The sequence below is a fragment of the Thamnophis sirtalis genome, unplaced genomic scaffold (assembly GCF_051295495.1).
Source record: "Thamnophis sirtalis isolate CommonGarterSnake01/CBP01778 unplaced genomic scaffold, rThaSir2_p1.2 scaffold_4, whole genome shotgun sequence".
Taxonomy (NCBI): Eukaryota; Metazoa; Chordata; class Lepidosauria; order Squamata; family Natricidae; genus Thamnophis; species Thamnophis sirtalis.
The window spans coordinates 103960047-103979234 of record NW_028261384.1 but is presented as its reverse complement, the minus strand read 5'-3'; the positions used below and the strand labels follow the sequence as shown (position 1 = coordinate 103979234).

At 38.3% G+C, this 19188-nt stretch overlaps 1 protein-coding gene across 2 annotated transcripts in view; it reads left to right on the top strand.

Moving 5' to 3' along the window:
- MPP3 (MAGUK p55 scaffold protein 3) overlaps positions 1–19188 on the top strand; it is an 85936-nt gene that overhangs the window by 41476 nt on the left and 25272 nt on the right. For both annotated transcript variants that reach the window (XM_014052992.2, XM_087713635.1), the window contains exons 9-12: positions 3944–4018; positions 5459–5655; positions 9819–9883; positions 14721–14741. In XM_014052992.2, coding sequence (XP_013908467.2) covers positions 3944–4018; positions 5459–5655; positions 9819–9883; positions 14721–14741 — 358 coding nt within the window. The remainder of the gene's footprint in view (positions 1–3943; positions 4019–5458; positions 5656–9818; positions 9884–14720; positions 14742–19188) is intronic.

Sequence of the window (19188 nt, the reverse complement as noted above, 5' to 3'; positions counted from 1 at the left end):
TTATACTTACTGTACAGTGAAAATGAGCTAGAAGGGAAGCATTCTCCAGGTTTTGTTTGGTTTTGTTTACACTTCATTTGGAAGCTAGAAATACAGATTGTCCAAACATTGTAGGTAATCAATACCAGTCATTCAAAAGGGGTCCTTTGTAGGAAGAGGAGATGTTGTCCCCATCCTTCTGCCTTGACTGTAGAAGCTTATACTCCAGATCTGTCAAGATTTACAATGCAGTCACTGGAAAATGTTTTAAGCTTTGTCGTTGAGAGTTTTGGGACTACAAAGAAGCCTCTTTTGCTGCCTGCGAAAGTGTCTGTCTGTTTAGCATTACAATATTGTGTGTGCAAACTGTTACTTGCGTTTGGACATTTTTTAAATAGCCAAATGGGAGAAAAGCATTGTGTGAAATGGTGTCATTTCCTTTTAGAATAGACAAATTAGAATGATGCTAACCTGAAATGCTTGTACTCTTCTGGTTTATGCAACCCATTTTATTACTTAAAGTATTAATTCACTGTATATGTATCCTGCTGAACGTGTGATCCAGCACAAAATGTACAATTAAAAGCAACCCATAAAGAATGAACTATAATTGCAGATTCTGAGTTCTAATCTTATCTTAGCCATGGAAGCCAGCTGGGTTACTTTAACCCAGTCACTCTCTCAGCCTACTTCACCTCACAAGGTGGTTGTTATGGGGAACACAGAAGGCAGGAGCTTATGACCATATCTGAGCATAAGCTTATGGTCATAAATCATGCCCCAATCTGATTTTATGACTTTTTTTTTTGCAGTGGTTGTTAAAAGAATCACCATAGTCGTTAAGCAAATCCATGATCATGAAGCAAATCCATTGTCTGCAATGGACTTTTTTTCCCCTTGAAATTAGAAATAAATGCTGGCTTCCAGCCAAACAGTTGTACATTGCATCAGATGATTGTGGGATGCTGCAAACTGCTATAAATGGGGTCAGTTCTATGTGACCAAAATGTGACCTTCTGACTGCAGGGGGGTGGGAAATGGGATGGGACAGGAGGCACTGAAACTTCAAATCCGGATCATAAGAACACTTTTTAGTATCTGTCATAACTTCAAATTGCCAAGCATAAGTTGTCAAGCATAAGTCAAGGAACTATAAATCAATGTCTACCTATATTCATTATTTTTTAACCATATATTACAATATTTAATATTACCATATTAAATATGGTAATAAATCATACATATATAAAATATATTAAAAAGGTAAGATAAAAATCTAATAAGAAAGCAAAGGTAGTTCCAATAGTAATAGGCACCTTCATTGTAATCCCAAAACAACTCGAGTACCTGTTGGACCATAGGCATTGACAAATTTACCATCAATCAATTGTAAAAGGAAGCTTTACTCAACAACAGCTTATATCCTGTGACGATATCTGTAACATCATAAAAGTACTCCCATCTATATATCCCAGATCCTTGGAAAGGACTTGAAAGGTAGACAAAAAATGCCAGATCCAGTCTGAATATCTGGCTGATTGTGCAATGAACAACAACAACAACAATGATGATGATGTAGGACACTAGGCTTGCACAATATTTTCTGCAGTACATTGAACTATTGAATTATAAACTAATCTAAAGAGTTTACAGTAATTTATACCATATGCTAAGCCAGTCCTTTCCTCAAAACTAAGTAAGATTAACCAAGCTTTGCATATGTATTATACAAATGCAGCCTATTTAAACATGTTGTATGAGCTCAGCCATAGCTGAATGGCACTTTGGATGGCACAAACTCCCACCTTCTATTTGATGCAGGATTTGCAGTAGGCAGGGGAGGTATCTTTTAATAAGCAGTTATTCAGTTTCTTCCAACATGCCCTAGCAAAAGAGAACAAAGGAAAAGTGACTATTCACTAATGTACTGAATGGTGTATTTATAAGACATGGATAAATAATGCAAATCCCATGGGATTAATTTGTATGTTTTATATTCATATTTGCAAACTCTGATCACGTTATGATTGGGGAAAACCTTGCTGAATAATTGCTGTCCCTCTCTGATTGCTCTGTGAGTTTTTTAATATCATTAAGACAAAATAAAGGCTGTCTTCCCAGTACATGTTTAGTGGGTTAAAAAAAAAAAGGCTGTTTATGCCTTGTGTTTCAGTACTTTGTTGAGAGAAGCTAGATTGTTTCATTCAGCACAGTGGACTATAAACTGAATTTTCTAATCAGCCATTTAGTCCATCCATGGAAAAGAAAGTTCATAGAAATCATGTACATGCAGGGTGATTCCTGAAACAGCTGACCACTAATTTAGGATTCTCTGCAAATGTAGTCCCCTTCCAACCAGACTGGGAAAATACGTCTTTATTTTGCCCTTCAAGTGGGAAAGTAACGGCATACTAAAAGGCAGTTTGGTTTAGTAGCTAAGTGTTTGGTTAGAAACTGGAAGAGCTCTAGTCATCCTTTGGCCGTGAAAATTGTGCAATGCAGTGTAATCATAAATGTGATTTTTCAAAGATGAGTCTCAGGGTGTTTGATTTTAAGATAACCATAGGTATGCTGTTTTATACAAGCAAAAATAGTAAGACTTACACTTTCTATTTTCTGCAATCTATACGTTTACATTATGCAGAATTATGTAGCAAGCCATTGCCATACATTGATGTGATTGGAGGTTTTTTTTTCTCTCTCTAAGAAAAGAATCTTTACCTAGGTATGCTGGGTATTGAATCTCAGATCTTTTATATGTAAAATATATGCAAAGCTCAGTTTTACAAAACAGAAGAGAATTGCAGGCTACGAATTGTAGAGACAAATTGCCAGTGCTTGAGATTCATATTAGGCAGAGGAAGACAAAAAGAAAGAAAAGACATAAATGTATCCATAATATTCATTGTGGCAAACTTTAAGAGCAGAAAATAATTTGAAACCAAATCAGATTATATTACTGAATTAATCAAGATTGGTTTTTGCAGTTCCTAAATTGAAGTTGTCTCCTTAAACTGGTAAAAAATTAGATAAAACCCATTTCCCCCCTCTCCATCCAACTTCCCATTGGTCCCATGCATTTTAGATTAAAAACATCAGGGTAGTGACGTCTTACTGATCTCTCAGAACCCCTCCAGACTAAGACTGAATTGCTCTAAGAAACATAAATTAGTAAAATTGTTTTTTTTCTAAGAACATTTAGGGTATCTCATATTAAGACTTTAACCTCAACCTTCAGAACGGAACAGCGTTGTCTGGCCTAATATACCTCATAATTAGTCTCGAAGTTGAACTAATCATGTTGAATGTAGAACTTTGATTTATTTTTGTCATTCCACTTGAACGTCTATAAGTAGCAACTTAGAGAAATCAGTTTGTTTTGTATAAGTCTTTTGCTGCTTAGAAAAGACATCTATCTAGAGCAAGGGTCTGCAAACTTAAACACTCAAAGAGCCATTTGGAGTCACAAAACCTGGGTGGGCATGGCTAACTCAACGTAACTCCCACTGAGTCACATGACCCCCCCCCAGGTGAGGGGCGGGGCCAGCTGGCAGGGAGCCACAGCAGGGGGATGAAAGAGCCGCATGCAGCTTGGGAGCCACATGTTGCCGACACCCGATCTAAAGGAATGTTTCTAACTTCCTCCAGTTTGTTCTAGTCACTGTACAAAGCCACGTGAGTTTTTGAAATCCAAATATATTAGATTTCTGGGGGTGAATCAGTTATTTTGCATACACAGTGTACTTGATATAGTCCCCAGCATTTCCAGATAGGGCTGGAAAACAAAATCTACTTTGGAGAACCAATGGCAATGGGACTAAATATTTATTAAGCTATTTGGTCTCATTCAGTGTGCAGTAAATGCCTAGAATCATCTGTACCCAGAGACAAGTAGATCTCAGTGGTTTTTGTAGATGTAATGTGATTTCGTGAAGAGAGAAATACAGAGTTATTTTTTTTGCAGGCTCAATCCCAGGGATCAATAACACTAAAAATTATTCCAGGCATCAAAGAAGAAGATCGTCTGAAGGATAGCAAGGTAAGAAAATCTGCTTACATGTGAAAACATTATAATATTACCTAGATATTCTTCTGAACAAGTGTCCCTTTACTAAGCATGTTTCAACATATTGGGTAGGTTAATATTTCCCATGTGTATGGAAACTGAAACTCTTAGACTTTTTAGCCTCCATAGCTTTTGTCCAAATTGGCAAGAATTGTGTGTGTGTGGGGTGTCAAATATGTTGGGTGTAGGTGTGACCCTTTTAGGCAGATGTAGGCTACCCTGGAACCTTTAGTGCAGTGTTTTTCAATCTTGCCAATTTTAATATGTGTGGACTTCAACTCCCAGCATGCCACCTGAAAAATTCTGGGAAATTCATAAATGTTACAATTACAAAATCACTGATCATTGATTACACTCAGTTCCCAAAATCTTAAAATTCAACAAATCTGGAAGATGCTAAGTTTTGAAAAAAAAAACACCTATTTTAGTCCAATATCCTTGAAGTTTGAGCAGGAATCATTGCATGTTCATACTTAATTGAACAGTATTCCCAGCTTCTTAAACACACTTAGATCTGCCTTTTGTCTGAGGAAAATTCTTATGTTCTCAGACTAGAGATGCATTTTACAGAACTATAAACAATTTGGTTTCAAATAGTTCCCTTCAGAAGCTGTAGGTGCTCCAACACTGGAGGCTTTAAAGAAGAAATTGGACATCCATTTGCCAAAAATGGTGTAGGGCTTCCTGCCTGAGGAGGGGGTTGGATTAGAAGACTTTCAGGTCTACCTACTCTGTTATTCAATTTTAATGTCCTGGATTAAACTGGAACTGGATTTTGCATGAAGACACCGTGAAAATCTAACTGGTTTAAAATTAATTTTCTCTTTCAGTGGAGATTTGAAAAACTGAGTGGAAAGGACACAATTTGTATGGGTGGGAAGCTGAGGCAATTCAAATGATTTCTGGGCTCTGGAAGGAGCAGAAGTGTTGTGAGGAGGTGATAAACATGGTGGCAGTGTTTTCTCTTCCCCCCCTTTCTTCTTAGAATTTTCTAGCTAATTGGTTTTATAGGTGGCAGAATTTTTTTTCAGTCTGCCACCACTCAAATCTTGCCTTTCTAAAAAAAGTGTAAAAAGGTGGGGATTAGGGGGAAAGGATGAAGCTATTCTCCAGATCTACCTAAAATTATTTAACTATCTACATAAATCTGTGAATGGGGGTGGTGATTGGGGAAGGAACAGTTTGTCTTAGTCATATTTGCATATATATCTCTTTTACTCTGCTCCACTTTGAATATCATTATTTTTTTCATCTTTGTATTTGTGGATTTGTTTTCATATCCTTAAAGCTCTCCAAGCCGTGGGTTCAGAAGATAATCTATATATGTTTCTGCAGCTTCCCCCTCTCCCCCCATCCGCATGAAATTCCAGGAACTGTAATTATGGTCAGGGTAATCTTTCTTTCATCTGTTAGGTATTCATGAGAGCACTTTTCTCCTACAATCCAAAAGAGGATAAAGCTATCCCATGTCAGGAGGCTGGGCTACCTTTTCAGAGAAGGCACATCTTGGAAGTGGTTAGCCAAGATGACCCAACATGGTGGCAGGCCAAACGAGTGGGTGACACAAATCTTCGGGCCGGCCTGATTCCTTCTAAGCAGTTCCAAGAAAGGTGAGTTGGGAAAAGCAATGGCTTGAGGTGCGAGGCTCGATTACTAATATAATGAACAAAGCTGTGTGTAGTAAAGTAAATTATGTTTTCTTTTTTTGAGGGCACCTCTCATGAGTATTGTTGAACTCACACATTCTTCCTTCCTTTCGGGGACAAAAAGAAACTTGTATTTCTTGCAGATGCTAGCTGTAGTTTTTATTTTCTCCCCAATGAAGCAATCAAGGATTTGCACAAGCCATAGTTGACTCTATTTTTAGGCAGGATGGTGATGACAAAGGGTAGGGCAGTTTTTTACTTTTCTTCCTCAGCTCTCCACCCCTTTCTCTTTCTTGGAGGATAATTATGTATCCTGGACTGTCTATTTAGGTTGTTGATTAGAACTGAAGTAAGATTCAACTGTCATCCTGCTTTCTGTACTCAGCAGTCAGAGTGCAGATGGCTTCTTGCTCTTAGCTTAAGCTACAATATATTTGGGACCAGTTCTGGTACAAAACAAAGGGTTTTTTTTGCATACTAGGATTTCTAACTCATTTTAAATAATTTTTGGGCTCCAGATTTGAGGAGAAAGTAGTTATTCTAAGGTGGTGAAACTGACTGTGGTTTTTAATGGCTCAATATGAAATATTTTGATCATTTCCCCGGTCCTTGTGTGGCATTTTTGAGACTACAGAGGCAGAGATTACTCTGGATTAGACGTGCAAATACTTCATTATGGTACAACTGGGGAAAGGGCTTGTCTAATGTATCATAAGGCTTAGGAAAGTTACTGTAGAAGAAAGTATTTTACATTTTTACAGGAAATGACTAAAATTGTGAATTGACCACTGAAACCTCGGGGGGGGGGGAGGAGTAGTTTCTAAAGGAGCTTCACTCAACATAAAGTATAGCAACAGCTTTTTGAATTTGATTTTCAAATGACACTTCTTTTAGGTGTTCACCTTTTCTCCCATCTTAATTCTCTGCAACTGAACTGGGCTAACAAGCAATTTTATTTTCTCTAAAAAGCCAAATGCAACTTGCCACTTGGAATTTTTCTTTTCTCAAAAATTGATTTTCGTTATTAAAGGAGGGAACAGATCAATAGTAATAGAAATGAATGGTCTGCATATTGCCAACTGGCTGACTTCCACTTTTAATCACAGCATTTCCTTTGAACGTTCATCACTGAATAGCTCCCCTACCTCCTCTCTGCCTGCAGCAACTTTGTAGTAATAACACTTGCAAGGGCAGTAGCAAATACTTCTTTAAAATCTTTGTCCTTTTTATAGACGGTCACATACACAGATTTAGCAAAAGAGGGAGAAAGGAAACAGTACTTCCTTCCCCTCCTCCTTTTGTATGAGCCATTAAGAATAGCCACCTGCACCTTAACTCCCACTCAGATGTCTTAACAATGAAATGCAGGATGAGTGTATTACTCATATCTGACCAGCTTGAATCTCATATAGTATCCGTCTTTTCAGACAGGTAGTTCCTTACAGGTAGTCCTCACTTAATGACTGGTTGCTTGGTGACCGTTCAGAGTTGTGATGCACCTTCCCCCAAAGGTACTTACTTACTGATTCTAGAGTTTCAGTGGCCTCTCGCTCTCAGTCACATGATCACATTGTGGGCATCTCACAACTGGTGTGCATTTATGGCAGTTTGCAATGTCCCGCAATGACAGGATAATTATTTTTGGTGGTTTTTTTGTTGATTTCTATTTTTGCTTCCAGTTTCCAGCAAAAAATGCCCATTGGATAAAATTGAATTGTTAAATGACCATCCCATTTGCTTAATGACCATAATGTTCAATTCATGACTGCTGCATGAAAGGGCATAAAATTTGGTGATCCACTTAACAACCACCATGATTTATGATCATAATTTTTAGTTTCAATTATAGTCATAAATCAAGGATTACCTCTATGTCTTTGCTCTAAAGCAAGGTGGGCTGAGTGTTCAAGAAAGGAAGCAGCACCATGGACAGTTGTCAATGAGTTGAACCAAATTCAGACTGGCAAAGTCATCAAAACCCAGCTTGCTGTTAAAGTCCCCAAAACAGTATCAGAAAACTGATTGAACTAGTGTCAAGCGGTATGTTTTCCTGAATAATTCATACTCCGTTTGAGTACAAATAATCTTTGTTGGAGATGAAGAGAAGAATATTTCAAATACGTTTTCATGAGTGAGGTGTGGTCCTTTTGTATTTATTTAGTTACATTGAGCAAAAGGCATGTGTGAATACACTCTACAGTCCAGGTAATATAGTCCTCCATCTGGTAGGCCTGTACAGCACTTCATGAATAACTTGGAAAAAGTTGTTTTGGAGATTGAACCCTTTGCAGAGCAGGAGATTCCTTCTCTGCCATAGCAAATAGCTGAAGAATCAATTATTGTACATTCCCTTGGAAAAATAAAAACTGGATGGGTACAATTAGAAAACCTGCATTTCCTGCAGTCCATTTAAAGAGGCATGTGTACATAGCCCAACAAATGTAACTGATTCTGCTTTTAAAAATTGCAAATAAATGCTATGTTTATGTTTCTGCATGCTCTATAGAAACATTTCCAAATTATTTGTGAAGTCTGCTGTCTTCTTAGTTTCCAAGACTTTAGTTAAAGTTCCAGGAAGTAATTTTTCCAGGTGTGTGTGTGTGTTCGTGTGTGTTCAGTAACAGTGCTGAGTAATAGCAGTAACAATTACTACTGAGGAGAAATTGTGCCCTTGAAAATTGTTGGAGAATGTCTCTGTCTTCAAAAATGATGGAGGACTTGAACAGCTATTTGTGTCCAGCGATTCATGCTGAAAGTCCCAAAGTGCTTTTTTAAAAAGGGTAACTGGACTTTGTTTTTCCTTGAAGGCCTTTCCTCTTCTAATCCAAGAAACTTCTTCAGTTCTGACTGAACTGAAGTCAGTCAGAACTGAAGACGCTTACAAGTTTGTGAATGTATACTTAAAATGGTATGTAAAAGAATAAAAAATTTAAAAAAATGAAAAAAAAGAACTGAAGAAGCTTCTTGGATGAGAAGTGAAAGGTCTTCAAGGAAAAACAAAGCCCAGTTACCTTTTTAAAAAAGCACCTTTGGGACAACCATGACCTGGATGATTGAGAATCTTCATAGACATTCATGCTGAACAGTTTCCATAGGGTTGATGGCATTTAATGTCTTGATGCAACTTGACTGCCCGCTTTTTCCCAAAGAAGAAAAGTCAAGAAGTCTACGAGGAGAAATATGCACTTAATTTGTTACTCCAAATTGCTTCTCAACAAAGAACATTCTGGGCTCTTCTTTTTTTTTGCAGGAAAACACACATTTGCATAATTCAGACTTTTGATTCTCACCTATCCATAGAAAAATGACATTATCCACTTAGTTACTTGAACTTAGTTCCAGTTAAAATCAATGGAACTTCAGAATGAAACCTTGTGTTAGTTTTCTAAAAAAACAAGCTTGAATTGCCAATGATAGAGTACATGCTCCTCGCCTGGACTGGGTCCCATATCTGTATCTCCTTCTCCTTCTCCTTTTGCTTCCAAGGGCGTTGATTTTAAATAGCTGCTTTAGAGCAAAGAGTAACCAGTATCTGTTGGGTCCAAAGTGGTCCTTCAGGGACACAATTTGGAATAAGTGCTTCATCCATAAAATAAATATTTTTTAAAATGAGATTAGAATAATATCACGAATTATCTTAAATCAAAATCTACTTACTTTGTCCTTAAATTAACATGATATGTGAATCTACCTGATATGGCCTAGCATTCTGTTCAGACCAAACCATGGTGGCTTGTTCAGTGACATAGATTTATAGATTTATGGATGAACTAGGCCAATCTATAAGTACTGCAGGCCACTTCAGCTGACTGTTATCTGCAGTTCAGCGGTTCTAATCTCACCGGCTCAAGGTTGACTCAGCCTTCCATCCTTCCGAGGTGGGTGAAATGAGGACCCAGACTGTGGGGGCAATACGCTGACTCTGTAAACCGCTTAGAGAGGGCTGAAAGCCCTATGAAGCGGTATATAAGTCTAACTGCTATTGCTATTGCTAATTGAGGTCTTAAACTTATGTATTCCGAATGAGTCTGAATCAAAGCTATTTTTGTTCTTGTTGCTTAAAAGTTCTTAGTATTTTCTTGCATTCTCCCCTGTCTCAGAATTGTAAATCTTGTTGTTTTATCTAGGCGCTTAATGTATAGAAGGACCATCGGGGCATTGCACAATTCCAGAAGTGTTACAAAGCCATACTGTGAGTCACTACAAACCTTTTCCTTGTTTGTTCAAGGCGCATTTATATCACCATTTATAACTTTATAATGTTTCCCCTTTGATGGATAGGTATTCTCACCCCACAAGGACTTCGTAGCATTGCTGTGTCATATGGAAAGACAATAAAACACTTCATGTTTTAGTTTAATAGCCAGCTCTATAGGGATAATGACATTCAGTGGACTTAACTGATTGTTGTTTGATCATACAGCCCAGGATAGAGAGAGGCAGATCAGGGAGGGCTGACTTTGAAATATGCACTGTTAATTGTAAGCTATAATTCTCACCCCCTATGTAAAGCAGTCTGCTCATAAAGTATTAAAGTAAATAGGTAGCAAGTCTTCAATTAGTTTTCCACAATTAAGAGCCATATTGGCAGTTGTAGATTAAGGCCTCAAAAATAGCATTGCCTAGTCTATTAATCAATTAGATAGATTAAGCAATTTCAATGTCTAAAGTATTAACTGGTTGGCAGATTTTAATTGTAATTAAATTATAAATTAAATATTATATTCCTTTTAGCAGCTTTGGTAAGAGCATTAGGACTGTCAGGTCTGGGATGCAAAATCAGGATGAGCAGTAGATGGCTCTAATATTGTTTTCTTGATCTTTTTTCAGCCATCTAGTGGTTCTGAGTTTTTGTATCACGGATTCAATAATCTGCAATTAAGCCTTCCTTATCAATAGTTTTGGCAACATACAATCAAAAATAAGGAATTCCTTTTGGGAACTGCAGAATCCCACGCATTTTCTACAAAAAAACAAAAAAAACCCCAAAACTATGATCCCGTGTTTCAGAGAACATCAGTCTCTTTACCATTGGCCAGACTGGCAACACTGGTGTGGAAGGGAAAGTGATTAAAAAGAGCAAAAAGACAACCATAGATACTAGGTACTGTAATGGTATAGGGGAATAACCTTGGGAGTTGGGAGGAAGAGTCACAGATGGGACAACTATAAAAGGTATCCCAGATCACAGAAAGAGAGGAGACATAGAGAACATTTCAGAAAGGACCCTTCCTAATTTTCCAGAGAGTGAAATGAGAGGAAGGGAGAAATACATTGGATCTTGCAAGATTCTGCTGGTGCAACCTTACCATAAAGGCAGAGCTAGAATTCATTGTTCTGCTCCTTGCCTGAAGAGCAAATAGGTTCATATAGATGTATGGCTATTAAAGTTGGACCATAAGAAAGACTGAGCACCAAAGAATTGAGGCCTTTGAACTATGATGCTGGAGAAGACTCTTGCGAGTCCCTTGGACTGCAAGGCGATCAAACTGGTCAGTCCTAGAGGAGATCAACCCTAACTGTTCTTTAGAAGGTTAGGTTCTGAAGATGAAAGTCAAATACTTTGGCCACCTAATGAGAAGGAAGGTCTCACTGGAGAAGAGCCTAATGCTGGGAAAGATTGAAGGCAAAAGAAGAAATGGATGATAGAGAATGGATGGAACCACTGAAGCAGTAGGCATGAGATTAAATGGACTCTAGAGGATGGTAGAGGACAGGAAGGCCTGGAGGAACATTGTCCATGGGGTCACGATGGGTTGGACACAACTTCACAACTAACTAACAAAACAAAGACCAAACTTTTTGCTTACTCTGACTGGCCCTGCTTACTTTCTTCATGTGAACAATCTTTTTTTTTCTGGGCCCTTACTAATATATTTTTTATCCTGCCTTTATTATTTTTATAAACAACTAAAGGCAGAAAACATACCAAACACTCCTTCCTTTTCTATTATATTATATTATCACACAACCTCCACTTTCCTGATCCCTGGCTAGCATAATTTCCTCCCCCATCACAGCCAAGCATGCAGAAGACAAACCGTCTGAGGGAGAATTGGAAATTGCTACCCTCCCACTTCTCCCCTCTGTCAGATCAGTCCCACTGAAATAGCCCATAAAAGGAAGACCTTTTTCCTTTGCAAGGAAAACAAAGCTTTTAATGAGGAAATTAAACAAAAATAAAGAAGATGGCCATCCTCAATCACAACAAAGCCCAGAAGGAGGCATAAAGGAACCCAAGAGGGGAGAAATACATAAGAGGATCATAAGTATTTACAACATACAGATAGAAGTAGCAGGGCATGGAAAGAGGAGCAGCAAATACCATATTCCTCCCCCCCACATATTGGACATGCAAACAGATTTTGTTTATTTACATTTGGGTACATGTGTGTGAATATTTTAAGACAGTATGTGTGAGAAATTGCTGAGGAGTTTTCCTCATTTGAATCACTATTGCCCATAAGTGCTGACAAGAGAATTGTCTGCAAGAAATCTGACTGGAATGTGTGGTTTAATTGCTCCTGCAATCAGTGTTGGGAAGGCACATTCAGTGGTTGCCTGAGCCTTGGCTAAAAGCTCTGCAGTGGAAAGAACTTTAGCAGCGGTATCAAAATCGATTTCATTTAGGGCCACTTCAGGGTTATGTTTGACCTCGGTGGGGGGCAGGGTGTATGCGGCCAGGGTGGCCATGGCCAGCTCGATGTCACTTGTATCAGAGGGGAAAACGGGCTCCCAAGCTCCATTTTCAGCTGCCACATCCTCCTGCAGCCCTCTGCCAGGGAAAATGGAGCTCCATTTTCACTGGCAGAAGCACTGCGGGCTGATCCTTCGCTGTTTCCAGGGTGGCCCCGCAGATTTAAGAACCCTGCAGGCCGGATCTGGCCCCCAGGCCTTGACTTTGACACCCCTGAGCTTTAGAGTTGCTCTATCAATCCAACTCTTTTTCCTGGAAGACTGAATAGACAGACAAAAATGGGCAACTATTCCATTTTTGGCTGGATTACAGTTTTCTCATGATATGAATGCCCAGGGGAAGATATTTTGAACAGACCTGGAACTGGTTGAAGTAAAATCCATAACTGACAGAAATTTTAGATGCTTGCCAAAACGATCCTACCCATGTTGCTATACCAAATGTCTAATACCATATAAAGCAGTGTGTAATATATATCCTAGCTACTATTTAACCATCAACTAAATATATACTAAGTTAACATACATTGAAGTAATACAACCTGATACCATTAATGACTACATTAATCGTTTTAAAAAAGAAAAAAGTAAGGTCTTGAACAAATGACCTCATTCTTTGTATTTTATTTTACATTTTATGGCAGTTAGCCCATAAATGGAAAGCCAGAATACAAATCTAATAAACCAGCCAAGTTATAGTTTAATAGCAACGATAGATCTCTTATTACCTTAGGAAATTTGTCATGAATTTCTACCCTGTTCTGTATTGTGCTCTATGGGATCATTTTGTTTGGGGATGGAGGGGTGGGAGGGGGCAGGTTGCCCTTTGAATTTGCCCTGATTTGATGGAAGGAAGTGCACACTCAAAGCATGGTAAAAGAAAATGGCTGGTAAAAGGACATCTTGTCTTTGTATGGATGTTTTCTGTCAAAATATCACACTCATCCACCTATGCAACTAGTTTTGTAAGGATCCCGCCTGCTCCTGTCATTGATCCTATGTGTTTATGTGCATCAAAACATGTAGTTTTCTGGAGCCCATGTACCATGATATTGTCAATTGATAATTATAAAGAAAAGGGGAAGGGGAAAAAGGAAGGTAGCAATAACAAAATTTCTTGCACAACTAGTGAGGAGTAAAGGCACAGTTTTGAAGTTTTACAAAACTCCCTGTATGATAATCTCTACTTACTTATTCAGGTTTTGTTTAACTAAACTCTGAGTTGGGCCTTCTCCATTCAAACTGGAGCAAAAGGAGGGTAAAATCCTGCTTCTCTCTTCGCTCTCTTTCTCTCTCTCTACACACACACACACACAGAGACAAAATTTTATTGATTTAAAAAAAAGATAAATAGAAAAGATTTGAAAGAAGAAAAACCAGAAAAAGTGCAAGTGCAAAAAAGAAAGAAAAATACATATTTCCCCCCTATAATGTACCAATTTTCTTTGTTACACATATGTTTAAAAAAGCTACATCAAACACTTACTGCAAGGTTAACATTTGTCTACATTATTTCCATATTTCCATAAAATTTTAATTCTCAAATCCCAAAAATCAACTTTTCATTTCTTTCAGTTTCTTGGGAAAAATCCAAAAATGGTTTCAAAGTAGAAATAAAATTTGCCACATCCCCCAATTCTATTAGTTTCGCCATCTATTCTTCCTTTGTTGATATTTGTAAATCCTTCCATCTTTGAGTCTTGCCCCTGTTATCCTATTATAAAAACAAGTGCCATAAAATATCTCAATTATTTATCCATTACGCCCCCCAAAAAGTCTGTGCTTTCAATTCTAAGTTCACTTTTAAAATATTCTGCATCAAATACAAACTTGATCCCGATATTTTCTAGCTTTATTAAATGCCCATCAAAGATGAAAAAATGTTCCCTCAGTTTGATCGACTTTCCACCATATTTTGAAATTCCCTTGTATATTTTTGACAACGTATCTAGTTCCATGTACCAATGAGACATCATTTTATAGAAGTTTTTCTGTAATTATAATTTAATGTAAATTACAACCCTTTTTTCTTCGTACTATTCCCACTGGTCCAAATAGATATCTTCTTTTTTTTTAATTTTGAGAAAAATCAAAATTTCCTTACATACTTAATTTGTTTCTCAGTTAGGTCTCTGTGTATACATATAGGCTTTTTACCTCGTCAGAATTCATAAGCAGAATATAACGTCTACTTATTATTTTCCCTGTCAAGATAATATATATGGGATGCTTTCCTTACACCTAAGCAATTGGACTGAATAAAGAATCCCTTGAGACATTTTTCTTGGCTTTCTTTTAACAATCTTACCTCTGTCTTTTCATGCTAACCGCAGATGATCAGTCTTCTGAGAAAGGTAGGTTTTCCAGCTATTCTGGAGTGACAGCACCAGGAGAGTCATTTTCTGCCTGCTCAAACCATCCTGCAGTGAAGGAAATCAACATGCCGATACAGAGAACTTAGATTGTTCAGCTTGAATAGATGGTGCAATTGTGCATTTGTTTTTCATTTTCTACAATTGATTCTGCATCAGAGATGCTTTTTAAAAACTAATCTGAATATAATTTGACAAAACAGTGAGGCACTTAAATGGAAAGGACATGGAATGTTGGGAGGAATTTTGAGAAAGATCTGAGGATTTGAAACCTTTCTGTTCAAAAAAAAAGGAAGAGGTTTCGGGTCAGCTTTCTACATCATTGTTTTGTGGGTGCTATAAGCAATTTTAGGTCATTTAGATGCTCATTTAGTGATAAATATCAAATAATGGGATTTATTAGATAACATCTGATCCCATTTTATTCCTCCTTGCTAGGAAAAATGTGAATAAACTAGGCATGTTCATAAATCTAAATGTATTATTTCAATGTGATTATGCTTAATATTACCTTACTGTCTTGCTTTGGTATAAAATGCATATAATATAGATAACTTGCCTCCAAATTAAAGAAAAGGATGGATTGCTTGGTGCTTAATCTAAGTGGGAATTGAGGGGGAGCAAGCTGAAGAGCAGGGGAGAAGAAGAGGTAGAAGTGATTTGCAGAGAAAGTGAGCTAAGAACATGTTTGAGAAGAGGGAATGCCCAACACAAAAGCAACATCATGATCGATATCTGTGGAAATGCTGAAATCAGAATGAGTTTTTTGAGTATTGAGGTTAGAATGCTAAGATGCTTATTTATTTATTATATTTGTACAGCCACGCATCAGAGGTGGGTTGCTCCCTGTTTTACTATCAGTTTGTTTTGTGCATGCTTTGCTGTGCGCCCGTGCCCAGTTCAATATAAATTGTTCTTCATGCATGCGTAGAACAATTTACAGTGAACTGCGCACATGCACTACTAAACAACATGCCGGCGATGCAGCGGCGACCAGGGAACTGGTTTGGGGGTGTGGCCAGCCTGGGTCGCTGCCGGTTCTGCGATCCAGGCCAAAATACCACTACCGGTTCAGCCAAACCGGGAGCAACCCACTTCTGCCACCTATCATATGACACTAGGTGGGTTACAACATCCAATCACTGGTTGATTCAAAATTCAATTTCCTATGGTTATCCCATTCCAGCCCAGGAGAAGGGTCATTTACCTCATTATTAGCAGTACTTGGATCCCCCCCTCTTGTTCAGTCTTGTCCAATTATCAGAGACTGCCGAGACAAACCTTAGAAAGTGTTTTTTATCAGGGCAACCTGCTATATCCAATTATGGGATGGAGCATACTGCCTCGCTTCTCTTGGCAAGGTTTTTCAGAAGTGGCTTGCCACCTCATTCCTAGGAATGAGAGAAAATGACTGGCCCAGAGACATCCAACTTGCTCTGTGCCCATAATTAGAATGAACACATGATCTTCTGATTATTAGCCTGATACATTAACCACTACACCAAATTAGCTCTTAGTCAGTCCTTGGATTAAAGTTATTCTGTCTGTAGTGGAAATCAGTCTTTTACAGCTTCATAAAAGAGGAAAAAGAAACTTTTCTCATATACACTCAGGGCCTCTTATGTCAATCTCGTTTAATTTTCCTTAGCTATTAATTTGCCCGGTGTTTTACTATGTAATTTATTTTTTTGTATGTGCTAATCACATGGATTAAGCTCCTGCTGTTTCTTAAAAAGCTATTGTGCTGTTTCTAGGAGCTTTTTGTTAACACAGCAGGTAATTTCCTGTTGAACCACAATGTGTAGCTATTTTTCCTTCTCCTTTTTCTTTTTGATTTGGCCTTGCACCTACCAGAAAAATGTACTGGGGTGATGGCTTCCTTTTTTAACTTAACAATTGCCTCAAATAAGAAAAGCTGCTCAGTTTATAAACAAAGTCTTATTAGCAGTATTAATAATGCAGGAGTTTAAATTTAATTGCCTTGATTTAACTCTTGGGACAGTTACAGCTGTGGTATTTTCAGGTTCTGAGCATTTTGGGAGAACCGGTAGCAGACATTTTGAGTAGTATGGAGAACCGGTAATTACCACCTCTGACTGCCCCTGCCCCCATCTATTCTCTGCCTCCTGAGTCCCAGCTGAGAAAATAGGGATTTTGCAGTAACCTTCCCCTGGAGTGGGGAGGGAATGGAGAGTTTACAGTATCCTTCCCCTGCCATGCCCACAAAGCCATGCCCACAAAGCCACGCTACAGAACCAGTAGTAAAAGATTTTGAATCCCACCATTGGAGAGTCCCCTAGTGCAGCTGTGGCTAAAATGGAATCCCATCTAGTGCCTTTTCCATGGTTGCCCCTACCACACAAGAACACACTCTCATTGTGATTTGACAGTCTCCATCCTTACGCAGAGACCCGACTTTACACCGAGGCCTGGAATAGGATTGTGTAGGCAGATAGCATGGAAGGGGGGCAGCTGAGCCTGCAGTGGGCATCCCAAAGGGTGTTTTTACTTTTTATTGTTTTACTGTTTTTTTACTGTTTTATTATTGTTTTACTTATTGGTTTTATTTTTGTGAGCCACTCAGAATTATTTAAAATGGGAGGACACACAAACCCTATATAAATAGATAAATAAGGAACCCAATCCAGTTAAGAGGCAAAGAAATAAAGAAAAACACTTTCCTTCTAATGATAAACATTGTGCTTTTTATATTAGTTTAAAGGGGCCGAGGTCATTTGCTGCTTATTTGGCCAGAGTGATTAGAGGAGCTGTCTCTAACATGGCAGTTTCCAGATAATTGTTTATACAATTTATATAGTCAAGCTTCTCAAAACAATTGCTCTCGGTGGTACATAGAAGGCTAAAAGCAAAAAAGAGGAACGTATAAAGTAAATATCAAGCACATCAATCCAATGCATGTGAGGATTTAAAAATCATTCTGTTTCTCATCAATGAAAACTAAAAGTAGACAAACCAATTTTCAGGCCTGGCCTCCCTATGTTGCCAAATACCTGAGGGAAGTTCTACATTTTTTTTTACTCCTTAAGAAAGGCCAACAGGGCTAGGGTTACCCAGATTTGTGAACTGACAGGAGATTATGGCAATTCAGTCTGACCAGTTGGGAAAGGATTTATTAAAATATTTACACAACAGTAACAGTTGGCAATTCACATTTGAATTCTTCAGTTGAGTGTGCCGCTTATTTTGTCATTTTGAAACAACCAGTGGATGGTTTCCCATGTCATAGTCATCTAAAATTAATTGCATTGTTTGTGGAATAAGTGATCACACAGTCCTAAAACTGTTTAAAACTTGTTCCCCCTCCTGAGTTCAATGAGACCAAAAACTCAGAATCTAAACTTAAACATGCACACAGGGACAAGTAGATCTTTTATGTGCACTCACTATTTCATTCCCCACATTGAAGAACATTCTCTTCACCCAGGTTTCACTATGCTAACATTAGATGAATGATTTGGGCCTTCTACCCTAGCCCTAAAGAGACATCTGTTGGGGGAGGTCAAAAACTCGAGTTGCAGCCACACTTTTAAAACCCTGACTCTTTTCATGTGCTATGCGTGTCAGAGATTCTTGCAAAAAGTGGGGTAGATACCTGCAGCCCTACCTCTTTGCCCATGATGGTGAACCTATGGCATGTGTGCCAGAGCTGGCATGCAGAGCCCTTTCTGCGGCACACTTGCCATTGCCAGTTGATCTTTACGAGCACTGGAGCCAAAATCTAGGCTGTTTTCCAGGCCGTTTTTGGCCTGAAAAGAAACCCTTAAAATGGCCTGAAAACGGGCTGTTTTTTAGTTGTTTTTCAAGCCATTTTCTAGCGTTCTGGCATCTGTGAAGGCCAGCTGGCCGGCGTGCATACATGCCATTCCGTTTTGGACACTTGGTGCCGAAAAGCTTCGCCATCACCATTCTATGCTTTGAAAACTCTCTGGGGGTAACTTTCAAGCATGTTCATGGCTCATGAGAGCCTGCTTGTTTGCTGTTTCTAGATCTCCACTGCTTGTTGTCTGTCTATCTTGTACTCTTGAACTCAGCCTTTGAATTATAATTACTTTTTTTAAAAAGAGCACTCCTCTATTTATGGTAAATCAACTTTACAGGATGTTTTCCTTACTTTGAAACCTAGAAAGCTACCTTACCCCAGAAATCTATATTTTTCAGTATTGCTGTCCACAATTAAACAAGTTCACCTTTTATTATGATATCAGTTTTAATAATAATAATAATAATAATAACAACAACAACAACAATAATAATAATAATATGCAAATCAATCAAGCAAACACTGGCCTTGCTCAACCAATGAGACTTCAAATGTAGAACTGCAATTTTTGGCTCAAAATTAAAGACATCTGAGATGTTTGAAGACTGCCAGACTGGACTGGCATAGCCTGGCACCAACCCACACTTC